The sequence below is a fragment of the Ailuropoda melanoleuca genome, chromosome 11 (genome assembly GCF_002007445.2).
Source record: "Ailuropoda melanoleuca isolate Jingjing chromosome 11, ASM200744v2, whole genome shotgun sequence".
Taxonomy (NCBI): Eukaryota; Metazoa; Chordata; class Mammalia; order Carnivora; family Ursidae; genus Ailuropoda; species Ailuropoda melanoleuca.
Genome location: NC_048228.1, coordinates 80,264,580 through 80,289,278, shown reverse-complemented (window position 1 = coordinate 80,289,278; position 24,699 = coordinate 80,264,580). Strand labels below are relative to the sequence as shown.

Sequence of the window (24,699 nt, the reverse complement as noted above, 5' to 3'; positions counted from 1 at the left end):
GCTTGCAGACACCTCGGATGCAGCCTCCCGGCCTCCTAAACTGTGAAAGAAGACATTTCTGTGGTTGCTGGTCATTTGTTACACAAGGCCTAAGAAACGAATACAGATGGTAAAATTAATAGGTGAAAGCTTAAGTGGAAACAGGATACTTGCCTAATCTCAGAGGATCTCCTCTGGGAGATCCCAGTTAACGTTGGTTAACTGCAAAAGGAAAGACCCAAGTGAAAGCTGGTGGCCACGGCCTTGACCAAACGATCAAGGCTAACGTCACTGGTGGCAGGTATGGACATCACGTTTCCCTGCTGTGATGCAGTGGGAAGGGCACGTCACCTCGGCAGATGCTTTCCATAACAAATCCCCCATCAAATCGGGGGAAATAGCTGGCAGACTGAAGTTGAAGGGCATTCTACAAAGTTACAGCAGGGTACACTGTAAATCATGGCATCATGAACCCCGAGAAAAAGAGGAGGGATCATCACAGCTAACTGCAAGGGGTGATCCTAGGACATGATCAGAGCACCTAGTGGGATCCGAACAAAGAGGCGGCTTAATTAGTAGTATCGTACCGGCGGTTCATGTCTTCGTTTTGCTCATTGGTCTGCGGTGATGCGAGATGTTAATGCGAAGGGAACGGGGGTGTAGAGCACACAAAAACCCTTTGTACCGATTCTGCAATCTTCTGCACAAAGTGAGCTCCGAATTTTAAAAATAATTATCAGGTGGTAGGGAGTGGGGTTACTGGGGAGGGGAAGTGGGGACTGACATCCCATGGGGGAGTCCACCAAATCCTCACTGGTCGATTCAGACCTCAGAAATGAGGCAACGGTAACCTAAGTCTCAATATGATCGTACCACCGCAATCGCATTTTCAGTCGACCAGGCACTGACAAGGTGAACCGTTCAAAAAACAGCACAACGTGTTTAACATTTTTATTTTTAACTCTGCTTTGGAAGTACAAAAGTCGTAAAAGTACAAACCAGACAGTTAAAAATACATTTGACACTCAAAATGGTGAAAAATTTCCTTTACAAATTTTTACATCAAGGTGGTAGCCAACCCACTCAGTATACCAGAAGTCAGCCCATCGTTAGTGTTTTGTATAGTAGTTTGATGTGGACCCCCCGTCCTTCCACAGAAGGAAGAAGAACACAAGCCCTGTAAACATCAGTTGCTTTGGGAACACTTAAGAACTCTTATTAGTAAAAAGCTTATGTGTTAAAATATTGAATGCTTAACTTTTGGCATGTTTGGAAGCCAGCCAGACAAAAATTGCTCAAGTATTAGAAAATATTTAAAACGTACTCTTGGTATAAACACAATTTTAAATATTTTTGAGTATTCTCTTGCCTGTTGTATTGCTATAAAAAAAGTGCTCTGACCTGAATAAAATTAAAAAATAATTAAAGCTGAAGAATATCTTACATTTGTCCCTCACCACTTGAGGGCATTGTATTTTTCAAGCCAAAAATGATGTTTGTTTGTTTTTTTTTTAAGCTAAACCTATTGGTCTAGACTGCACATATTGTATTTACACTAATACACACCCCAAAAGTCTTCTGCTCCTTTCCGGATGTCAGTGGAATTTCTCTCCATACCGTCGGCCCCCAGTCCGCTGTGTAGATACATGGACACATACACAGCTCTTATCAGTTATCAGAAAAAATTCACATGAAATTGGACCTACCATTCATTTTCAAAGGTTGGAAATTTGTAGTTTGATGCCAGAAACAGAATGGAATGAGTAAATTTACAGTAAATATCTTAAATGACATTTTTATGGAAATCCTCGGTGGGGGGTGAAATGAGAAAGATGCTCTTTCTCTCTGACAGAACAAAAGTGCCCCGGGCACCATACCAACCACACCAACACTGACTCGGGGGCAGGGGTTGGAAACCCACCTGTAAGTGGGGGCTCCCAGCCCCCCGCCCACAACGGTCAGAGAGGTTCTCTGGTTCTCACGGGGGTTCGTACACTGCATAGCTAAACATATAAATACATAAAAGTGGGGTTTTCCAGGCTCCGAGGGAAATGTAACCCTCAAGAATCATTTCAATTACAAGCCTCGGTTGCAAGATGTGAAATAGGAAGTGCCGAAGGAAAACAGGCCAGAGGACGGTGCGGGCCCAGTTTACAGGGAAAGTTGGGTGTGTTTGTTTTCTTTTGGCCTTGGGTCGTCAAAACAGGCATTTTGTTGTTTTGTTTTTAGTCACTTGAAACTATTGTCCCCCTTTATTCAATGGACTAAGTAAGAATTGCTTAGTGCAAGTTTAAAAAAAATATATTCTCAATATTTTATCAGCGACCTAGGAGTGGCACAGTGGTGGTGAGTTAATGTTGACTTCTGGGTCCAAGATGCAAAGTCTGGCATCCGGTTCCCTCTGACTCCATGACCTCCTGGGGGGCTGATCTCTCAGGGCTAGACCAGACTACCTGCAGTCACCGTTCACCACAGAAGCTTCATCTTTATCTTCTGTCACAGTTAAAGTGCAAGAGGGTCTTCTTGCAATGAGCTGCAAAATGAGACCTACAGGTTGGGAGAACAGAGGCACGTGCACCCAGATGTGTGTGCGTGTGCGTATGTGTGCGCACTCCCACACACTCACACATCAACACCCCCTCGCATCAGCTTGGACCGCACATGAATAGTTCCCCTGCACAGAGTGATCATGCTGGAAAAATTGCAAGGTGTACCAAGGCCAGGGATGGGGCATTGGGAGGTATGGTGGTTGGGAAAAATTGAAAAAAATGAGCTCTTTTCTTCACTGGAAATGTAATAAATTTTCCATTAGACTTTTTAACCCAAAACTTGTTTCCAAGCAAACTGAATTCTGTATCCAGCATAGCACAAATATTCCCTTTTAGCTTTTATCCCCATGTCTGCGGGCCCCTCAATAGAAACTGTATAAAAATTTTAAAAAACTCCTCAGGCAACATCTTATCTTGTAAGTCTTCAATGTCTTAGAACTCTTCAAATCAAGTCACCCCTGCAAGAGAAAACACAAAGGTAAAGCTTTCCAGAAGGTAAACATCGTATCACATATTAACCTGCATGGATAGTTAAAAACACAGAGGAATTACCATCCATCCTCACCCCATCTCACCCCACCCCACTGTGTTCCATCCCAAGCACACATCTCTTCTAGAATTTAGTCTAAAGAAATGTTAAGTACCACAATTTCAAAAGGACCTCATTACCAAGGTTTTATAAACCGAGAAAGAAGAAAATTTGAGAGCCACAGTGGACTAAGGGTATCTGTCCAATTCAACAGGAGTTTCTAAAGTGACGTACTAGTTGAGCATTCTCCCCTGAGTCACGTAACCCTTCTTCCCGGGAACATGTTCTTTAACTCCTCGGCCACATTCTGCCAAGGAAGGAGCAGTAGGGAAAACGTGCTCAGGCACAGTGGAAGTTCTATGCGTCAGATAAGGTGTCTTTCCCAAGCCACACCAGACAGAGTTAACGCCGGTCTCTACGGTGCACACAAGGCATCTCGGCTGGGATCTCAGGGGTGAACAGGAGCGCGGTGACCAGATGGCCGATCTCCGATCTCCGGTGGTGTTCGGTGTAACTTGAGGGTGGGTTGTGTTTTTCAGTTCTAGCAGCCAGTGGCCGCCTTCATTGCCTACATTCTCATCACAAAGGAAGCCCCCTGGTATACTCTGAAAACAGTTTTTTTATTTTCCAAAGCTGTTTTCGATTGTTGTTGTTTTTACAAATGTCTCATCTAAGGGACAGACAGCTGTGTCCCCGTGTGCGGTCCTATTTTGAAGATGGGGATAACTCAAGACAGGACTGAGATTCTAGCACTGCCTGTGTGTGTGGAAGCATACACACCACGCAGGCCGCCCTGCACCAGGTTAAGGAACGAAGCATTTTCCCGTCTGCCGACAAACGCTAAACAAAACCGCATGAAGCCAACTTGCAGGAATAGAAGAGAAAAAGTCAATAGAGATATCTTGATTTACATGTTACTTTGTATTTATTTTACAGCTCCTTCTTCAAGATCTAGAGTGTAACAGTATTCATATATCCTTTTCTGTCATTCCATCATTCGGAATATTCATCATAGTTATGAGACAGAGACAGAGAGGGAAGAGAGAGAAAGAGAGAGAGATTGCCCAAACTAAAAGGTTTGGGTAAAGGATCCTTATCCCCTTCGCTAAAAAGGAAATAAAACACTGTCCCCTAGAAGAAAGGGATAAAGAAAGGGGGGGTAATCAGAAGGAGGAATGAAACATGAGAGACTATGGACTATGAGAAACAAACTGAAGACTTCAGAGGGGAGGGGGTGGGGGAATGGGATAGACTGGTGATGGGTAGTAAGGAGGGCACGTATTGCATGGTGCACTGGGTGTTATACGCAACTAATGAAGCATCAAGCTTTACATCGGAATCTGGGGATGTACTGTATGGTGATTAACATAATATAATAAAATTAAAAAAAAAAAAACACTGTCCCCTAAAACAGCAGGCATGGAGTTTTTAATTATGAATGGAGACAATAATTCTCTGCCCTGCCTTGCTACTGCCCAGCGTGGCCGAAGCTCAGATTTGTACTGCAAAGCTGAACACAAGCAAGTCTGGGAATACTTTCATTTGAGAGTGGATGAGGATGAAAGATGCCACCAGGGGGAAAAGGGAGAAAAGCCAGAGGTGGAGAAATAGAAAAACAGTCCTGAAAGACAAAATAGTAAAAAAAAAAAAAAAAAAAAAAAAAAAGAAGAAGAGTGAATTTTCAAAGCCAAACTTCAAACTAGGCCATTATCTACAAAATAGGTGTTCAACTATTTTTATATCTCCTCCTTTTATCATCTGCTCCCTTAGACATAGACTTTTTTGCATCAAGGAAAACAGGAAGGTCAAGGTCAAGGAATGTCAGGCCTAGAATGTCATGTTCCATCGCAGTCAGAGTTTTTGATCCAATGGAGGAGAACTTCCCATTTAGAGTTCGTTGTACAGATTTAACGGGCTTTAAAGAGCAGGCAAGACAGAGGGCTGGGCTAAGGAAGGATCTGGAGCCGGACTCCTGGATTCTAATCCGGACCCCCATGACTAGCTGAAGAACTTTGGCGCACTCTGGAGCGTTTCCTCAAAGGGGTGTTGGTTTTACAAAAGATGATCTACGGACAACGTTTAACACAGGGCCAGCAGTCAGTGCGCTCCCAAAGCCGAGTCATGTGATCGTTACCACCCTCCTGCTCATGCTGGCTTCAACAGCTGTCTTCCGTGGCTGAGTAAAACTGCACTGGGCGCAGTTTGCGAGAGGAAGTGAAAAATACAAATTGCTGCTTCATGTCCTCACCCTTAACACTAGACACTAAACAGAAAACAGAAAGTTAACCTTTCTAAAACCCCAGCATCAAGGTGCAGCTCTGAGCTCTCCCTCTTCAAAAACACGTGCTTATCAAAAGGCAGCACTTTACCAGCTTAGCTGCTCTCCATTTCCAGGGAAACACCTCTTTTATCAGAATGACAATCTAGGGGAAAGAAGACACCACATCCTCTGTGGCTCACGAACTTCCAGCTGTGACCTTAGAGCCGGAGCGGGGTTCACAGGTGCACTTCCACATTGTTAAATTTTTCCTCATTGCATCCGACAGTTGTGAATATATCCATATTGATAAACAAACACATACTTTTAAATGGTATTTCTTTAACACAGCACATTAATATTAACAGGTGCCTTCCTTAAGGTCTTACAGCAATCAGAAACCATGTGTGGGCTGGCCTAAAAGCCAAGGGGGAGGGCAGCAGCAGTGGGTGGACTGGGAGAACATTCTCCACCCACCCATCATTCTCAGTTCCCATCACCAAGGGAGCCACCATATTGAACAAGTCAGACCCTTCCCTCTCTCTGGGGAAATTTGGTGATTACGGTCTTACCCGTGAGTGCTCAAGCTGGAAGAAATTAAACAAAACTTCCTTACATTTAAAAGATGATTCAGAAATTCCCAGTGTGACTATTTCCCTCATAAAATGAGACTGATGCAGAGAAATTAAGAACCTCAGAAAAGGTTTATCTGGAAAGAAGGAAGAGGTCATTCTAATTATACAGATAAAGCCATAATGCCATGATTAGATTATGGTTCCACAGAAGCCACAATACAATGTATCTTTGATGAGGACACATATGTGCCTTGTTAAAAAGAATTCTCCAGAAAAAACCATCTGGTCCCTTTAAAAAACTGAAACATGTATTAAAAAGCTAGAGTCCTGAGCAGATTAATAGACATTGAACACTAAGACCTCCAAGGACAAGGTGTCAAGGAAGGAAAACACCCTCTGATTAACAATAACAGTAGCTGACATTTACAGAGTGTTTCTATGTGCCAGGCGCTGCCACGCTTAGCACACCAGATTTGTGAACTCAATCTTTCCAATGACTCCGTGAGTCAAGGACGATTCCCATTTTCATAGGAAGAAACTGAGGCTTCCAGCCTCAATCACTTGGCCGAGGCCACACACTTAGTAACGGTGAAGCAGCAAGTCCGCAGCCCGCAGTCGGACCTGGAAACCCACCCACTCATCCCCAAACCGCACCAGCACACCGGTCACCACGGAGAGGTCCACAGCATCACTGAAATCTTTTGGTTTCTTCGCATCCCTGTCCCCCACCTGTGTGGGGGCAACAGAAGACAAATGCAGAAACAGAAACCCTGGCAAGGCCACTCCCTACGGAAGTCATTTTTGGGCTACAAAGGAACAGAGCAATGATGTTGAAAACCTATATCCTACAAAGGGATCGGGCCATGAGAAGATCCAAAGTGCACCTTGAGTGACATGGCACGACACTGGATAGATACAAGGCTACAGTGTCACATAGCTGGATTAAGAATTTGCTAGAACACATTTAAAGGAAATAGATGGGGAAATTTGTTCACAGAAACAAGAGTGAAGAGTAGGACAGTAATATTCCTACTCAAAGGCCTAGAGCACCATGTATGTGATCTTTCACCAGTTATCTGTGATCCTCCAAGACTCGAACTTCTTAGCTAAAGGATTATCTTCTGCCAGGCTCTAACTGAACGTTCTGTGGTCATGGGCTTGCAGGTTCCAGCTGCTGAAAATGTGCAGACGGTGCTGTCTCATAGGGTGGCATCTTGGCAGGTGTAGATTAATGGAAAGATACCAGAAGGTACTTGGTGTTTTGTAGTCCTTTAAATCTTGCTCTGGTCTAAATCGTGCATTAAATTTTATGAATTAATATTAATGCCTTCCTATTTTAATAACGACTCCATGTTTATTAGAAAGATAATCTAGGCTAATTGATAGACTCATGCTAATCTAGCTGAGAAGCAACTCAAACGTTATTAAAAACTGCCAATTCTCCGGCCTGCACCCATAACCTACTAAATCAGAACTGATGGGATCGAAGCGCAGGATGCTGCCTTCTTAGGATGTCTTTATGCATATATAAGGGTTTAAGGCACGAGATAAAACTCACTACTGTTTGTCAACTGATAATAACCGCAAGAATTAAATTCACCTCCAAAGGGCAAAACACAACACTACAAAGTCAGCTGAGGTCAAAAACTATGAAAGAAACGGAGGAGGAAAGAGACATAACAGAAACATTTAAAGACTCAAATATTAATAAAAATTTCGGCAACTCAATCAGAACTGCAAAATTTTGTAGTTTAGCAATATGAGACCGAAATATTAATTTTAAAAATCGTAATGTAGCCTGAACTACCAAATTTCCGGATTACAGAATCCTTTCCTAACCTCCTTCCTAATCATTTGGAACTAGTGTTCAGCTCCTCTGCAGAGGTCTATCTTAAGGACCAGATGAGTAAGCTAGCATCACACGTGTCACAGACTCGCTGAGGGCCAACTATGTTCAAAGGGTCACCTGAAGGCATGACAGAAGGTGGGAAGACATGGTCTAAAATCACAAAGCACTTGGAGCTTACAGAGGCAAGTTTAAGTGATCGACTTCCATCTAAAACAAAATGAGATGAGCCGCGTATCATTTCTTCAACAAAACTGGGGTATTTTACAACTTGCTTTCCCGTCTAATGATACAGAGTAGACGCTCTGCCTGCGGGTGCCAAAGTAGTGTCCCTACTCAGGTGTGTGACAACGTCCATCCCCCTCCACCCTCTTGGACACCGAGTACTACCCCTGGAGACCGTGCGAACCAGCTGGCCTGGGAGGTCTCGGCTTATAGATGTTTATTCTATGAATAAATATGAATAATTATTTACCATGTCCCTTTCATTCTGAATGTAAGCTATATCACCTTGTTAGCATTCACCTCTGCCGACAGAAAAGCAAAGAATGATCTCAATATTTAATTTATATTCATGTGATTATTAGTAAGTTTGGCATTTTCCACGTTTCTTGACCACTGTGTCTTTCATGCGTTGTAAGGGTTCTGCACCTGATTCCAGTGTGTGTGTGTGTGTGTGTGTGTGTGTGTGTGTGTGTGTAGGCAGGGTTTCTCAGACACCACCAAGTAATGCTCAGACAACTGATGGGTGTCCTACAATTCAACTCAACTTTAATTCTGTCCACCTAATGATAGCATCCGACCCCACAAGTGGACAGCCTTCCTCTACAGATGCTGGTCACAAGCCCAGACTGTTACCTGTATTTCTGACCAACTGGCTATAAGTCAGAGGTTCCCCCCTCAAGACTGGCTCATGGGGTCCAGATAGCCAGTTTATTCACTAGATTACCAGTTTATCGTAAAGGATATTAAAGGACATAAGTCAACAACCAGATGAAGAGATACACAGGGCAAGGTCCCGAACAAAGGAGCTTCTGTGGAGTTTGGGTCCTGGACACGCACGGGGCCCAGCAGGATGGCATGGGGAAGCGTTCTGGTTCACAAACCTGGAAGTCCTCTCGTTTTGAGTTTTTATGGAAATTTCATTACGTAAGCACGAGGCATTAAGTCACTGGCCACTCACTGGTGGTTGAACTCAATCTCCAACCCCTTTTCCCTTTCTGGAGGTGGGGGAAGAGTTCCAGCCCTCTACACATATGGTTGGCTCCCTGGCAAACCACCCCATCCTTCAGTTATCTAGGGGCTTTCCCAAGGTCATTTCATTAACAGAAAACAAAAGACCTTTATGTTTTCATCCCTTAAGAAATCCCAATAGTTTTATTAGCTCTGTACAAGAAATGGGGACCAGCTGTATATTTCTTCTTATAAATCATAGTATCACATTACCATATTATAACCCCTAATTTGGGAAGGGGTTTAATAATCAAAATTTCAGTTTTTTGTTATCAATAGTGAGCAACTTTTTAACGTACGTAGGTCAATGCAGGAAAAATAAAAATGCTTGTAGGTATTTTCCATTCAAAATGGAAATAGCTTTTTTAAGTAGCATAGAGAGAAAATATATATTCCTACAAGTTATATTATCTTCTTTATTGAATAAAGCCAATAAGAAATTCTGCACACCTTCTAGCTTTGAAACTTCTGACATTAGATCTGGATCTTACCAAAAATCTCGAGGTTGCTCTTTACTAAGTTATTACACTCCTCGCAACTTAAACATGTTCGTATATTTAGCAACAGTGCCGTTTGCCAAGTGACAATACCTGAATGCTTGTGATTTACCAGCCCTTGGGATGGGGAGATTCAGAGCACTTTATTCCAAGTGAAATGTACTTGACATCAAAAGTTACTCTGTATCTGGAAAAACCAGGGCTCCCCTGCGAACGACTTAAATGCAATTCGGCAGTTCCTTATTAGTCTCGATACATCTATGATTCCACGTCCACACTAAGCTACAGGTAGAAGACCTTAGGACTCTGAATAGTCCCACCTCTTTCTAATAAGGAATCCAGATCAATCAGACATTGCGTTTACCGGCTTGTGAGCTAGAGACTCAGCTCGCTGGCTGTCAGTAAGCCTCCCCGTGAGAATCAGATGAACACCACCACAACACCCATGTCTCACCCAGGCTCTCTGCGCTGCCGGAAAATTAAGAATCTCAAAAACATGACCTTCTCACACTTTTATTTGCTAAATAGGACTTGCCTGATAGATTGCTAATATCCAGCATTTGCCTAGTTAGCACCTACTAAGTGCCGAGGAACAACATCCCTATGAGGTAGGTGATATTATTACCGTTATCCCCACTTTACAGATGGAGAAGCTGGGGCATCAGAGGCTTCGATGTCCAAGGTGACACAGCTAACAAGGGACAGACCAGGACTGGAGCACAAGGAGTCTGATTCTGGAACCTACTCTGTGGAGTTACCTCAGCATCCTGTGTCCTGTACTTCCAGAACACAGGCACTGTGACTTACCAGGGGTTTAAGGTTTGCAGCTTCAAAGCCTCGAGTTCTAAATTCAGAAAAATAAAAGTCCTGGTTATAACTATTGATTCCCTTTGCTTTCTAGTTCTAGGCAAACATGTCCCTGAAAGCCTTTCATTGCCTGCCCCTGCCGAGGGCCTCCAGGAGCCTCCCATGCTGCAGTGTCTCTGCTGAAAAGGACAGAGCTCACAGCCCCTGTTTCTTGAGTCCTGTCAAAGGGCTGCCAGGCTCCCGAGGGAGAGGAGCTGAGTTAACGGGGGTGTCAGTGGGTCAACTTCCGGTCTAAAATAGGAGGAAGCAGGAAGGGCCCTGGAACAGGTGCTGCCCAGGGAGATGTGCGCGGGGAAAGATGGCTGGCTTCGGGGGCAACCGAAGCCAAACCAACGCGAATCCCCCGGATCCCCCGCTGTCCGAATCCTGAGAGGACTGACAAGTATGTGTGTCACAGCAGGGCTGTGGACGAAGAACGCTGAAAGAACAGCACAGCTGCTGACAGCGAATAGGTTCTTGGGCCCACCGAAACCGCTCAGACGATCTCCTTCCACGTTTGGGAGCTAGTCCCGAAGACAAACAGGGCACATAGCTTTTTAAAAACATGTCCAGCATTTTCACCCCTCACGGCTCAATCGGCGGGGGGTGGTAAAAACTGGAGAGCCCACGGGAGCTTTTAGTCATCAACTTCAAAAAAGCATCCATGCTTGCGTTGGAGGAAGGGCACAGGAGGGGGCTGGACGTACATACGTGTGTTGCGTAAGCATGTATACACATAGAATAATCCGGAAAGGATACAGAGGACGCCAGTAACCATGGCTCCCTCCTGGGAAGGAGATTTCGAGATTGCGGTGAGGGAAAAGGGGTGTAGTTAGGGTAAGGACTTGCTTTTTTCTTAAGGCTTATTTTTCACCCTGCAGGGCTTTTATGCTACTTGAGTACTTTAGTGTGTGCATGTCTTATTTTTCAAATCTTAAAAAAAAAAGTAATTCAAGTTCAAACACTTGTAATAACCAATTCACCACAGACAGTGAGGGGAATGAACAGTCAGGAAGTCCAAGTTCTGGAGTCCACCAGCAGCATGACCTTGAACAACGTACATAACCTCCAAGGGCCTCNAGTAATTCAAGTTCAAACACTTGTAATAACCAATTCACCACAAACAGTGAGGGGAATGAACCGTCAGGAAGTCCAAGTTCTGGAGTCCACCAGCAGCATGACCTTGAACAACGTACATAACCTCCAAGGGCCTCCTTACTCCGAAAGGAGGGGATGCCTCAGACGGGGTGAGGAGGCACAGTGAGCAAAGTCTACGTAAAAACTACAACCAAAGCTCCAAGAAAGCACAGCCCTGTACGTCTACTTCCGCGTCCCTCAGGCCTGGCACTGCACCTGGCACATCGTAGGGGTTCCATAAATACTTTTAGAAGCTGTAACTGTATCTGAATTGATCTGAATTAGCAATCACAGCTCTTCTGAGAACTCAAAGTCTACGATCTTAATCTACCTGTAAGAAAACAGAATTGCTCACAGAACTGAACTGACACAGGCACAACACTAATAGCACAATGACATCAGACGGTCCCCACAGGAGACCAAAGGAGGCCACACCTGGTGAAGGCCAATCACGCTGTCATGATAGCTACTTTGAGTCCCTGGGCTAAGAAATCGAATGAGGACTTTTGTCACTCGGAGAAAGCAAAGCTCCCTCAAACTCCAAAGCCACTGAGCATGTTAGCTCCCAATGTGGATTTCTGTCCATCCAAGCCCTGTCACTGCCCGGCCCCCAGAGCTGGAAAAAAGTTATCCCCCTGAGCCTCGTTCTTCATTTGTCATGGGGGGAGTGGAGAGATTGTTACCCATAAGGTTGCACTGACATGTCGGCCCCTCACTCAGGTCCTGGGCGGGTGTTGGCTCCCCTCCACTTCCACACTGAAGGTGGGCTCAGCAGGAGTGATCTCCCACATAAGAACACAGGCATCAACCCATGTACTGCTTTTCCCCTATAGAAATGTGCTCAGCAACTGCAAATTAAGGCAGGTGTTCCTACCTCTTGCCTATTCAAAGCACACTTTCTTCTTATCAATTTCTCTGCCATTGCTCTTGAAGACCAGTGAATCAAATTAAGGGGCTTCCATCAACCTGAGATAACTTGCTTTTTAAAAAATGTACATTTTGCCCCGAAAAAAATACACGCTATGGAGAAAAATATTAGCTAGTGGGCAGTGCCGTAAGCTTCTCACCATCCTCTCCTTCCTTGGAGAGTTAACAAAAGAACCATGATGCAAAGTCATGCAAATAATGCAGCCCAACCTCAGGGGAGGCCCCACAGGGACCCCACAGGGACCCCACAGGGACCCTCCACTACACCCCCATCGTGGAGTTCAAAAGGAAGGCGCCAAAGGTCAGGGAAGCGGACCCTGTGACCAGCCATGACGCTCAGGAGGGAGGGAGCATGATCCATGAGCGAGTCTTGGCAAAAAGAAGATTCTGATCCCAGGACAGAGGTCCAGCACAGCAGTTTCGCTCAGAAAACTCAGTCCACACTATCTCTTAATTTAACCAGCCCTCTGATCTGTACAGCACAAAGAACTTGAGCCGGCAAACTTTCCAAAGGCCTTGTTACGAATTCTGATTCCACCTCCGTTAGGAGGGGAGTGGGTATGGATGGCGAGGGCCTCTTGGCACAGGCAAGAGAATGGTCCAGATTCCTAGGGGACCTGCCCAATGTCAGTTGTTAAAATGTCATGAGAATCCAAAGCTCTAATAGTCTTAAGAAATAAAAAGGGACTCATAGAACCTCAAGTTGATGTTTGAGGAATGGGCTAACACATAACTAAGACCACCAAGAAAGGGATGAAAATTATCGCTAATAGAGCCTGTTTNACCCTGTGACCGGCCATGACGCTCAGGAGGGAGGGAGCATGATCCATGAGCGAGTCTTGGCAAAAAGAAGATTCTGATCCCAGGACAGAGGTCCAGCACAGCAGTTTCGCTCAGAAAACTCAGTCCACACTATCTCTTAATTTAACCAGCCCTCTGATCTGTACAGCACAAAGAACTTGAGCCGGCAAACTTTCCAAAGGCCTTGTTACGAATTCTGATTCCACCTCCGTTAGGAGGGGAGTGGGTATGGATGGCGAGGGCCTCTTGGCACAGGCAAAAGAATGGTCCAGATTCCTAGGGGACCTGCCCAATGTCAGTTGTTAAAATGTCACGAGAATCCAAAGCTCTAATAGTCTTAAGAAATAAAAAGGGACTCATAGAACCTCAAGTCGATGTTTGAGGAATGGGCTAACACATAACTAAGACCACCAAGAATGGGACGAAAATTATCGCTAATAGAGCCTGTTTAGTAAATACTAACTCTGTACCAAGGACAGATTTAAAAACAACATGTCTATGTTACATCCCTGAAATCCAACAACCCCCTGGTAAAGATGAAGACCCTCAGGCGTGGAGGGGCGAGGCGATTTTCCTAAAACCCCTGGATGTAAGTGACGCAGTCATAATGAAACCTACACAGTTTAAAACCCAGCTTTTAATCCCTATAATAAATTACTAAGATAAGAATGAACAGAATCACTTCAGTAATAAAACAGTATAAAATAAAAAGCCATGTCTAATATTATACATTTTTATTTTGATATAAAAAATATTGTTAACATACACTTCCCAAATCACTGCCTCAATGAGATCCTACCAGAAGATGCAAAAAGACGCGCAGACTGCGGAAACGTGTGACACCAAAGGCTTACCACAGCTTCGTTTTTAAAAAGTGAAAGACCAGTGATCATGAAGACAAGGCAGTGGCATTTGGAGGCTGAAAGCAATTTGATTTATTTAACTTCAAAGAACAAAAGCTTATTCTTCTGAGAAGAAATCAAAACACATTTTCTGTGAGAAAAAAAAAAGAGACCATTTTAACTGCATAGCCAAAATAAATCAGGCAGAGAGCAAGTTAGATCTAACTACAAAAAAACACAGGCCAACGAAACAGGGGGAAAAGAATAAGGGAAAGAAGGATGCCAAACAACAGATTTTGTTTTTTAAAAAAGAGAAGGAAAGAGAGAGGAAGAGAAATCCTAAGACTAGTTTCCACTATCGATCTCTAATTAAAAAAAAANAATCTCTAATTTAAAAAAAAGAAAGAGGCCAAGCCAATGAGTAGATATGATTTTGCATGTGACTATTTAGATCAATTCTACACTAAAAATCCAAATTTAAAAGCATTTTTCAGGAAAAAATATAACTCTAAGAACTATCTTAAGACTGTATGAAAGATGCGTAACACTCCTGTCTTACTTTATTAGCTATAGTCTAGGGTAAATCTTCCGATTCAGCCCAGAACCAGAGATTTGGGGCCCAGAGAGAAAAATGTCAGGATTTGTCTTCCTGGAAAATCAAGTCATGTTAAATACCCAAGACATACTCTTTTGCAGGGGGATGAGAAATGTAAAGACACCTAGCAAGACAAATTTTAATGAGTAAGTTTTTTAAATGCCCATGAATATTCCTTTCCTTTCTTTTTCAGAGTCTATTCTCTGTTGGGGTCATCTGACTTGGCCACTCAGCAGATCTCAACCCCAGCAGGCTCTGACGGCGGGATCTGCTTTCCCCAGACCCAGATGAGGGGTCAAGCCTGTGACTCCCGAAGCCAGGCTGCCCAGGGTGGGCTCTCAACTCTATCCTTCCTCTTGCCTCTTGCCACTCTGAACACCCACGTTGCTTCAACTCTCTATGCTTAACACCTCCATTTGCAAAACAGGGTACGAACTAGTCCCTTCCTATTGCTGTTGTGAGGATTAAATCAATACATGGAAAGTGCCTTTCAAAGACTGCTGAGTACATAGGAAACACTCAATACACAGCAGGTATTATAATGAAATTATTCTATGGCCTATGAACATCCACAATATAATTCTCTCCACCTTTGAGTTTGTTGGAAAATTTCCATTAAAAATTTTTTATTTTTAATTTCAAAATTAATTATAATCGAAGGCTCAGAATATCCACCCCCCCTTTCTAAGGTCATTCAGGAGCTCATTGTTGATTTTGGAGGGTACAACACAATACAGTTACCCTTGACCAAGAGCCAACTACACACCACACATTCTGTTGGCACTTGCCTTAAATCAGTGAATTTAATATCCTTATGTCATATTCAAGGAAACCGGGTGGAAGTGGGCTTAACTGAGTAAAGTACAATTTCCAAGTGGTAAAGCTAGCATGTGAGACCACATCTTCTGATCAAATGCAATGCAAAATCCGGAGAATATCAAATTGTAAATCAGACGTGGTCAGGACTTCAGATGATTGAATCAAATTCTTAAGAGTCAGATACAGAAGAATTTGGACCAAGAAAAGCAGCTGAGCAATCCTACTTCTTTTAACCTTCTCAGATCTCAAGTACTTCTCTCTCTGGGCAGTAGNATCAGACGTGGTCAGGACTTCAGATGATTGAATCAAATTCTTAGAGTCAGATACAGAAGAATTTGGACCGAGAAAAGCAGCTGAGCAATCCTACTTCTTTTAACCTTCTCAGATCTCAAGTACTTCTCTCTCTGGGCAGTAGAGGCCAGAACCTGGCAGGCCTGAGGCACAGCAGTGTCTTCTTACACGTGGTCTGCTCCAACTCTGACACACGGCCGGGCCCATGACTCAGAGGCAGACTGTCCCCTGCAGCTCAGCGGGCTGGGCCTCCTTCACCTCACACTTGGGCAGCCAGATGCTTCTCTTCTCAGGATTAAAGGCCTCATGACTTTAATCAGATTGCTCCTCTTACTTACCACAGTCACTCAGGATTGGAATTGGAATCCCTAACGTAACATCTACTCTGTTCAATAAAGCTTTCTGAGATGAAGGAAATGTTCTGGATCAGTGCTGTCCCGTAAGGCAGACCCTAGCCAACTCCGGCTACTGAACACGTGAAATGGGACCAGTGCAACTGCAGAACTAAACTTTTAATGTTAATTAATTTAGATTTAAGGAGCCACAGGTGACTAGTGGTTACCATATCAGACCACAAGGTTCCAGATCACTTGGTGGAAATGCCCTCCATTCACAGGTCTAGGGCTGCCTTGTCATGAGCAACCTAGGATGGCAGAAGAGTACGCTGGCCTTGAAGTCAGAGACCTAGGTTCAAATCAACTCCTCTTTCTAGCTCAGTGACCCTTAACATGTAACTTACCCTTTCTGTTCATTAGTTCTCTCATCTGTAAAACTGGGATTATAGTATCCATCCCATTAAGAGATGTTGATAACAGCGACATGCGAGATTTATATCAGTGCAATGCCCAGAAGACCAGAATACTGAATTGACATCAGTTGCTTTTATTATTACCTTCACCCTCCTCTTCCTTCTCCTAAATCTCTCTTGGTCCCCTTCCCTGGGCAGTAACTGGCTAAGAAGTCGAAGATAGACTTTTCTGCTCTGTTTCTCTTCCTCAAAGAAAGCCCCTAGTTGGCTCCTCAACTCAGGGGAAGGAGCCAGATCTTCCCAGATGCAAGACTGCAAGAACAAACACTGAGAGCTCTCAGAACCCCTTTGTCCTACAGAATTCAGGAGCGCAACTCTTCCAGATCATCCTCAGCCCCTCTGGGCCTGGGCAGATCATCAGAGATGCTGCTTTGAAAGCCATTCCTCTCGGACTCCGCCGCACCAGCCACACCGCACTTGACTCCCGGGCTCAGCTTCAACCTTGCCTCTTTCCCGTACCTTCGAGGACCCAGCCGGTCCCTTCCCAGCCCCCCCCCTTTCTCAAGTGTCACCTCCTCTGCCTTCCTGTTCAGGCTCTGACAGTTCCAGCGGTGTTTTCAGAGCATAATCACTCCAGAGTCCTCACCCTCGCCCTCTTATACATAATAAGAAACATGAAAGGGGTGAATGCTCCTCAAGCCAGAACAGAAAGAAAAGAGTAAGATGAAAGTGAAGCCAATATCAAATTATCAAGCCTTTTTTCTTTTGCAAGCACCATCTTCCGAAATGAAAACTGCCCAACCAAGAAGCATTCGCTTTTGCTTTTTAAATCACTTCAAAATATTTGGTTGGAAGAGTAATACTCCTAGTGGGGCTATTTTAGAACTGTGGCACATCAAAGAAAACTGGTTTCCAACTCAATTAAAGGAAAAAGCATTAGATTGCAGCCTTTTTCGAATCATAGTTTTCCTAGAAATGATGACAAGATTATATTTCATTTGGCCTGCATGGTTTTGTAAAGCACATTTCATTAAGCTGCCAACATTTAAAAAACTGGTGGTGATTTCACATTTCAAAAGTCTAGATTTCCACCTTTTTTTTTTTGCGTAAGATCGAGCAACGCTTAAGAGCCTTCTGCCTTGTGGTAACGTAAGCCCGATGGATGGGCTGGGATTTCTAGTTTGCCACAATCCCCACCGTTCCACATTGGTCGTAAGTAACCCTCTCTCATCTTCACGCAGGCCAGGCCCCTGGAGGCACCCAAGTTTGTGGCCTCTTTACCAGAAGCTCTAGACAGACGAGTGATCACATTCAGTCCCCTATGGCCCTACCAGTTCTCGCTTCCCCACCCAGTCATTCCTATCTGCCCGCCCACCCAAGGAGGCTCTCAGCACCTTCTCCCCACTGTGCCCCCCCCATGTCACCCAAACTACGACTCACCTGCTACTCTGTGTCACTTAGGTCTCTCTTCACAGGTGTCACAGGCACCTCTCCATTGACGCTGTCGGTCCCACTGACTGACATCAAACTTCTCCGCTCCTTCTGATTTGACTTGGGTTCCACTTTCGTCACTCTGAACCTGAGGGGGTAAAGAGCAGATGTGACAGGTTTTGCTTTTCCAGGAAACAAGAATCAAGAGTGAGTTAAAAGTCTAGAGGATTCCAAATGAACTTGGCCAAATGTTGGGACACCAATGAAAAATGCCCTATTCAATAAGGGAGGGGGCATTCCTACCCAGCAAATGCCCCTGTCCTCTACCAAACTTTCCAGCTGACTTTCCCTCCACACATCACACACTATGCTGGATACTTTATAGAGCATGAAAAATGCATTAGAAAGCCCGGGGACTCAAATTTTAAACAGCCTCAGGATTGTGGTTTCCCACAAGGACATGGGTTGACGATTGCTTGTTTTAACCAAAGAAGGCGGGCTAAAGGCACAGCTACTGTGCAGTTAGACTGATGCAAGCAGAAGGTTCACTCAAGAGCTGCCTTATTCAAGTGCACCCCTCAGACCATCTTATCTCTGCACACACACAGCCAGAACAGCCCCAACCATGGCTTTTATCAGCATCAGTTGGCGGGAGGCTTTCTGTGTGTGTTCAGTTTTTGACTATTTTTTTAAGCAAATGTGGGTTAATTTTCAGTAAGGATTAGGGGAAAAGTTAAGGGATTAAGGAAGAGATTTTCATTAAGAATTCAAAGAGAAATTAAGGAAACTTACTCAGTTGGACCGAAGTCTTTCATAATAGCTTCTCTCTAGTTCTGGTCTAAAAGTCCCTTAAAACTATCTAAAGAAAATACATTCTCCTTCTTCGCCCAAATGAGCTCACCAACCACAAGGAGGAGGGAGCCTCTGAGGAAGTAACAGAAAGATCAGGGAAAAGTTGTAACCCCAGATCCACTCAGTCGAAATGGAGGTCTCCCTTTAAGCAACACGAGAAGCCTGTCATAATTAAACACTCATGGTATTCTACGTCCAAGAAACAGAGTTGCATTTGGGGCATTTACAAGAGCCATGCTGAATCTCAGTTGAAAATTTCAGCAGATTTTTTTTTAAAGCAAACAAAATATGCTTTGTCTAAACAAGCCCCAGGTTCTCATTACATTCCACATTCACAAATTCCCATGACTCTGCTTCTTAATAAAACAGTGTGGTCATGAGTTGTAGTCTTTTGCTGTAAGTGGGAAACAGCCCTGCAGTCTCCTCGTTGCTTGTACAACACAGGATAAAACTCAACCAAATCAAAATAACAATAAGGAGAGTAGCCAACAGCTGAGTGCACAGTAAGTACCAAAAACTGGCCTAAGACCTTTCCGTGAGTCAACTGATTTATCTTCCGAGCAACCCAGGGAGGTGAGTGTTACAGTCCTCCTCGTGTTACAGAGGGGGAAACCGAGGCACAGAGAGACGTGAGTGAGTTTGGAAGTGGTCGTGCCAGCACACGAACGCGGGACATGCTGTGAGTTCAGGCCGCTGTCCCCAGAGGGTGTCCGTAGAGAACTCAGGACCGCGTATGCAGCACTGTCAGCTCCTGCTTCCCCCTGCCCGGCTCCAGCACACGCGCTCATCACCATTACTTCCTGCTGCCTTTCCCAACGCAGCCTTCGCCAGGCGGTTCCTGCCTGGGACGCAGGGGACACCACAGAAGCATCCCCTGCACGAATACTCCCCACGCAGTCAAACACATTCATCGCTGGAACTGGGAGCGCTCCACATCGCAGAGGTGCCCCAAGGAAATGGTACCGGAGGATTGGGAAAGCCAGGACACCAGGGAGGGGACCAAAAAGAACACAGTCGCAGGAATGCACGTGGCAGTCTGCGGCACACACTGCTGGGCGGTGGACCAGCTCCACCTTGTCTCTTCTCCCTGCGAGCCGGCAGTGAGGGACAGCTGGGGAATTGAGGTCTAGACAATCTAGACAGCAGCCTGGGAGCCAAGATGAAATGTGCCCCTTCCAGGCCTCCCTCATCAAACCTCTTATGAACAGTCCTCCTCGTCCTTTCTCCCTCTACTGGCCAACGTGGCAGAGCCACAAGATGCAGAGCACCTGGGCCTCTGGACGGCTGCTTGAAGAGCCGTGCACTGATCCTGCAGTCTGCACAAGCGGAAGATAAACTTCGGTTCTGTGTAGAGCTGAGATTTGGGCTTCATCTATTAGAACAAGCGTGCTGGTGAATGTCGCGTGTCAACCTGACTGGACGAATAGATGTCTGGAGAATGGGGACCACATTACTTCTGGGTGCATCTGTGAGAGTGTTTCCAGGAGAGATTCATGAGCTCTTGAGTCCGTAGGCTGAGTAAAGAAGATGGCCCTCACCAAGGAGGGTGGGTGTCCTCAAATCCCTTAAGAGACTGAATAGACAACAAAGCCCAGGACAGAAGAATTTGGTTTTTCCTTTACCTGCTCTCGAACATCAGCCTCCTGGTTCTTGGGCCTTCAGAATGGAGCTGAATCACACCATCAGCATTCCGGGTTCTCTGGCTTCCACATGGCAGTTTATGGGACCTCTTGGCCTCCATAATTGTGTAAGTCAATTCCTGTGATAAATCTCCTCATATATATATATATACACACACATATCCTATCAGCTCTGTTTCTCTGGGGAACCCTAATACAGCAAGTGATTAATTTTTTTACCTTAATAAACACACCTGACATCTGATCTAGCATAGCCACCTCACAGGATTCTTCTGCTGCTGGAAAAATGTAGAACTCAGAGCAGAAGACATCTAAAAAGCCCAGAGCTAGAACCCAAGCCAGGCTTAGGACATCATACTCTATATTTAACAGGGATGTACAAATCCACACACCACAGCAAGCATGTCTGACAAACCCAAAGCATCCGCGGGGATCTTACCTGCCAACAGAGAGGACAGTGACCTCTCCCTGACGCCTTGCATGGCCCTGTTTGGACTTGTTGGTGGGTCTTATGAAGTGCCACCGTTTGTGCCGACACCGATGACACACGTCCCTCTCGACAGCACCGCCCACTGTGTGCAGATGGTGGCCGCAGATATGCTTCCCCGGGGTGCCTCCTGGTGACAAGGGCCCAGGGCTCACAGGTGGGCTCCCAGGAGTGCTGGGAGTCACTGGGCTAAGGTGGGGAAAAAGGAAAAGGTAGAACTAGTGACTTAAAGAAAGTACCAGCTGAGGCACTCTCCTCCCTGCAAGGCAAGGAGCGGTTATCTGCCAGTGTCTGCCTAGGTCTCTGAACAAAGAGATCCCCTGAACATATGTGCCTCGAAGAAGAGAAACATGTAAATTCCACTCAAATGATCAAATGACTTTAAATAGAAGATTTGATCCAGACTGACTATTGCATCAAAGGAAGAAAGCTTTTAGGGCAAGATATCAAAAGCCAAGCTCAGAAGATGCTGATGGTGTTGAGAACAGTAACAGAAATAGCTAACGCTTAGTATTCTAAGCATTCGTTATATGTTAATTCCATTAATCTTTTCAAAACCCTACGAGGTTGGTATTATGAATTTCCTCATTTTAAAAATGAGAAGTTAAGTAACTTGTCCAAGGTCACACAGCTAATAATTGATGGATCTGAGATCCAAATCTGGAAAGCCTAATTCTAGAAACCATGATCTTAACCACTATGCTATCGTGCCTCAGAAAACAAGAGAGACTGCATTCTTTGATAGCCTGGAAAAAAATCCAGCCAAACTATCTAAAATATAAAAAGCAGATGTATGTAGGTCAGATGTTGGCCACCTTCAAAAGGCACACCAAGACTCCGGTCCACTAGAAAAGGAGGCCTTAAAACAGGACAGGGCCGGCCTGACCAGGAATCAGCCCTCTGATGTGGTGGGTGGAGATGGGGCATGTCACTGCGGAGCCTGCGCCCTGAGCCTGAGCCAACAGCCCCAGAGGCACATGGAAGTCTTATGACAGCATCAACCAGCCTTTCTGCTCCCGGAAACCGACCCACTTGCACTTTTAAAAAGAAGTGTGCATGGTGAGGAGACAGTCTCAAACATCATAGCCAGAAGTTTTCCAGTGTTCTTTAGGAATGCCCCTTAGATTGCTAAAATAAAAACACACAGCAGCAGCTTTCTGAGACCAAAAAATGTGAAATTGACACCACATAGTAGAAAGTTGAATTCACAAGTTTAACAACATTCACTCGACAAACGTTTCTCAAGTCCATAAAACCCAATGATGGGCACTGTCCATTGCCCCAAAATAACTGAGGCCAACAAGCCAGGAGACAACATGGTCCAAACACCAGGGAAGTGTCTGTGGTCAGGGCTGGAATCCCAGCTAGTGTGTCTCTCTGAAATACACTGCCAGAGCTTCCTAGACTGACCTTCCTGCACCCTGAGTGACCTTGACAAAGGGCAAATCTAACATGCCAGTTTGACAAACACACTATAGATTATCTAAGATGTGCCGGGTGTAGCAACCGCAGAGTAAACAGGAAAAGGTCCAAACTCTTTGCTCTGTCCCTTGGAATAACTTGCCTTCCTGGCCCTTCTTGCTACTGTCCACAGAGCATTCTCTGGCTGCCCAGACTGAACTCCCTCGGGTGTGGCCCACACTTTTACGCTCCAGTGTTTGTGCCCTGGGCTTTCTCCACCCACAAGCAGGCTCTGCTTGTCACATGCCCGGCTCACACAGCGCTTCTGTGAACCTTCCCTGACCGCCCTCTGGCCCCATGGAGCCCCAAGAGCATCAGTGTTTGCTGCTCCCACAGCATGGCCGTGCTCCCCATCGTAAGGCCTCACGCCCAAGGCTCCATTCCCCATTAGCCTGAGCCCCCACCCCGGGCCAAGGATCTGTGAAAGCCCACCACCAGCACTGTGCCCAGCACGGAGCAGGCATTCAATAAATGCTCCTTGCTGAAGAAATAAAAAAAGTATATAGAAATACAGTTCTCTGTAATTAATTAGGAGGGACTATATGTCATCAACTCAACCAGCCTGATTTTCGCTTCATCGTCATTATTCATGGAGGTCTTTCAATGCCCCAGGCCCCGTGTCTTCCTTATAATAACCCAAGGAAGTGGGTACAATGGTTATCTCCATTTATAAATGATGGAACTTGAGCTCAGAGTGGTGAGTTAAGTTGCCCACAAAGAGATGGTCAATACATGGTGGAGGTGAGACTCCACCGACGTGCCCAACTCCAAAGCTGTTACTTAGTTATCATATCTCCAACACTGCAATCCTCAGCCAGGGCTGAATTTGCCCCAGGGGATACTGACGATCCGTGGGGACATTCTGGGTTGTCACACAGAGTGAGGGAAGAGGACACCAACATCTAGGGAGCAAAGCCCAGGTACGCTGATAAACCTCCCACAATGTACAGGACAGTTGCCCACGGCAAAGAATAATCTGGCCCAAATGTCAACCATGCCAAAGCTGGAAAACCTGCTCCAGCAGATAACTGCAAGAAAAAAAAAAAAAGTGCCACTAAATTGGGGGAGATGCGCTCACCTTTCAGGGTCACCCAGGCTGTTATCTGCTACCATTGCCTTTAAAATATCAACGTTTGCTAAGGGGAAAAAAAAAAAAAAGAAAGTAAAGAATTAAAATGGAATGAATCACATGAGCAATCACAGAATTATCACATCAGAAAAGCTGCTGGAAGAAAAATAAAGAGAAGAAAAGCTGTTGGGAAAAGATCTGAGTTCCTTCAGTTCACAGGGCCCAGGGGTCCCAGAGAAGGGGGGGGGTTTCCCAAGGGTAACCCCTGAAAACGGCACCATCTGCAGATAACTTTTGCCACGCAGGCATTCAGTATGAGTGACAGAGAACCTACACAAAGGAAAACGGATCTACCATCGAGCTGAGCTTCCCACACATCATTCCGATAGAACATAGAAAATGACTTTTCTTCTCCCTCCCAAACAAAAGGGAAATTTACACGCTGCTATTCCCCTGATTCAACTCACTTGGCTAAATAAATAGGGAGATGTATGTCTTAAGAGACCTATGTTCTAATAACTTGCATGTGCCCAAATGATTAGCCATAACCTCTGGATACCCATGTATTTGTCAAATCTATCCCACATATAATCAGGGATGGGAGAGGGTTAATTTTCCAGGTGGGCCATTTGGCTTAGCTCAGCTTCGGGACCATACAAGACCTTAACTCTGGCCAGTTACCTTAAATTTCCAAGAGTTGGTCACACGTAGAGGTTACCTAATATGGACTGGATTAAATTAGACTTCTAATAATGTTAATTAAAAAAAATCCGAATTTTTAGGTTGGGGGTAGGCTGTCCACGGAAGCAAATTGAATCTAAGCTTCTTGGGTCCTCACTCCACGCTCCGATCCCCCCAGACACACATGTTCCTTCTGCCTCTTACAGAAAGAGAGTTGGTCAAAGCCTCAAGGATGAAAGACTAAGTGAATGTTCAAGTGTCTCTTGGATAGTTAATTGGCGAGGCCAAATGTTATTACTGACTCCTAACCTTTTCACTGATTTTTTTAAGTGCTGTTCTCATGAGGAACCACAAATTCTCCAGAGATGGAAGAATAAAAACTCACTATTTGCCATGTGAGCCAACAGCAACATTTCACATTTCACAGCTCAAATGACATCCCTGGAGGAGGAAAATTAACTCCAGTTCCAATGCTTCTGCTTTCAGGTATTAACAGTTACAGGTTTATATGGCACTTCTCAACCTTTTAAAAATTAAATTTAAGGGTTTTTTCCCCTAATATCTTATTTATTTATTTATTTATTTATTTATTTATTTATTTATTTAT

At 44.8% G+C, this 24,699-nt stretch overlaps 1 protein-coding gene across 2 annotated transcripts in view; it reads right to left on the bottom strand.

Moving 5' to 3' along the window:
* Positions 1 to 906: 906 nt before the first annotated feature.
* The window catches only part of RELL1 (RELT like 1), a 62,219-nt gene continuing 38,426 nt past the window's right edge, over positions 907 to 24,699 (bottom strand). For both annotated transcript variants that reach the window (XM_002925771.4, XM_034671970.1), the window contains 4 exons: positions 23,421 to 23,478; positions 20,834 to 21,070; positions 17,912 to 18,050; positions 907 to 2,986 (listed from right to left, as the gene is read on the bottom strand). In XM_002925771.4, coding sequence (XP_002925817.1) covers positions 17,915 to 18,050; positions 20,834 to 21,070; positions 23,421 to 23,478 — 431 coding nt within the window. In that variant the 3' untranslated portion in view covers positions 907 to 2,986; positions 17,912 to 17,914. The remainder of the gene's footprint in view (positions 2,987 to 17,911; positions 18,051 to 20,833; positions 21,071 to 23,420; positions 23,479 to 24,699) is intronic.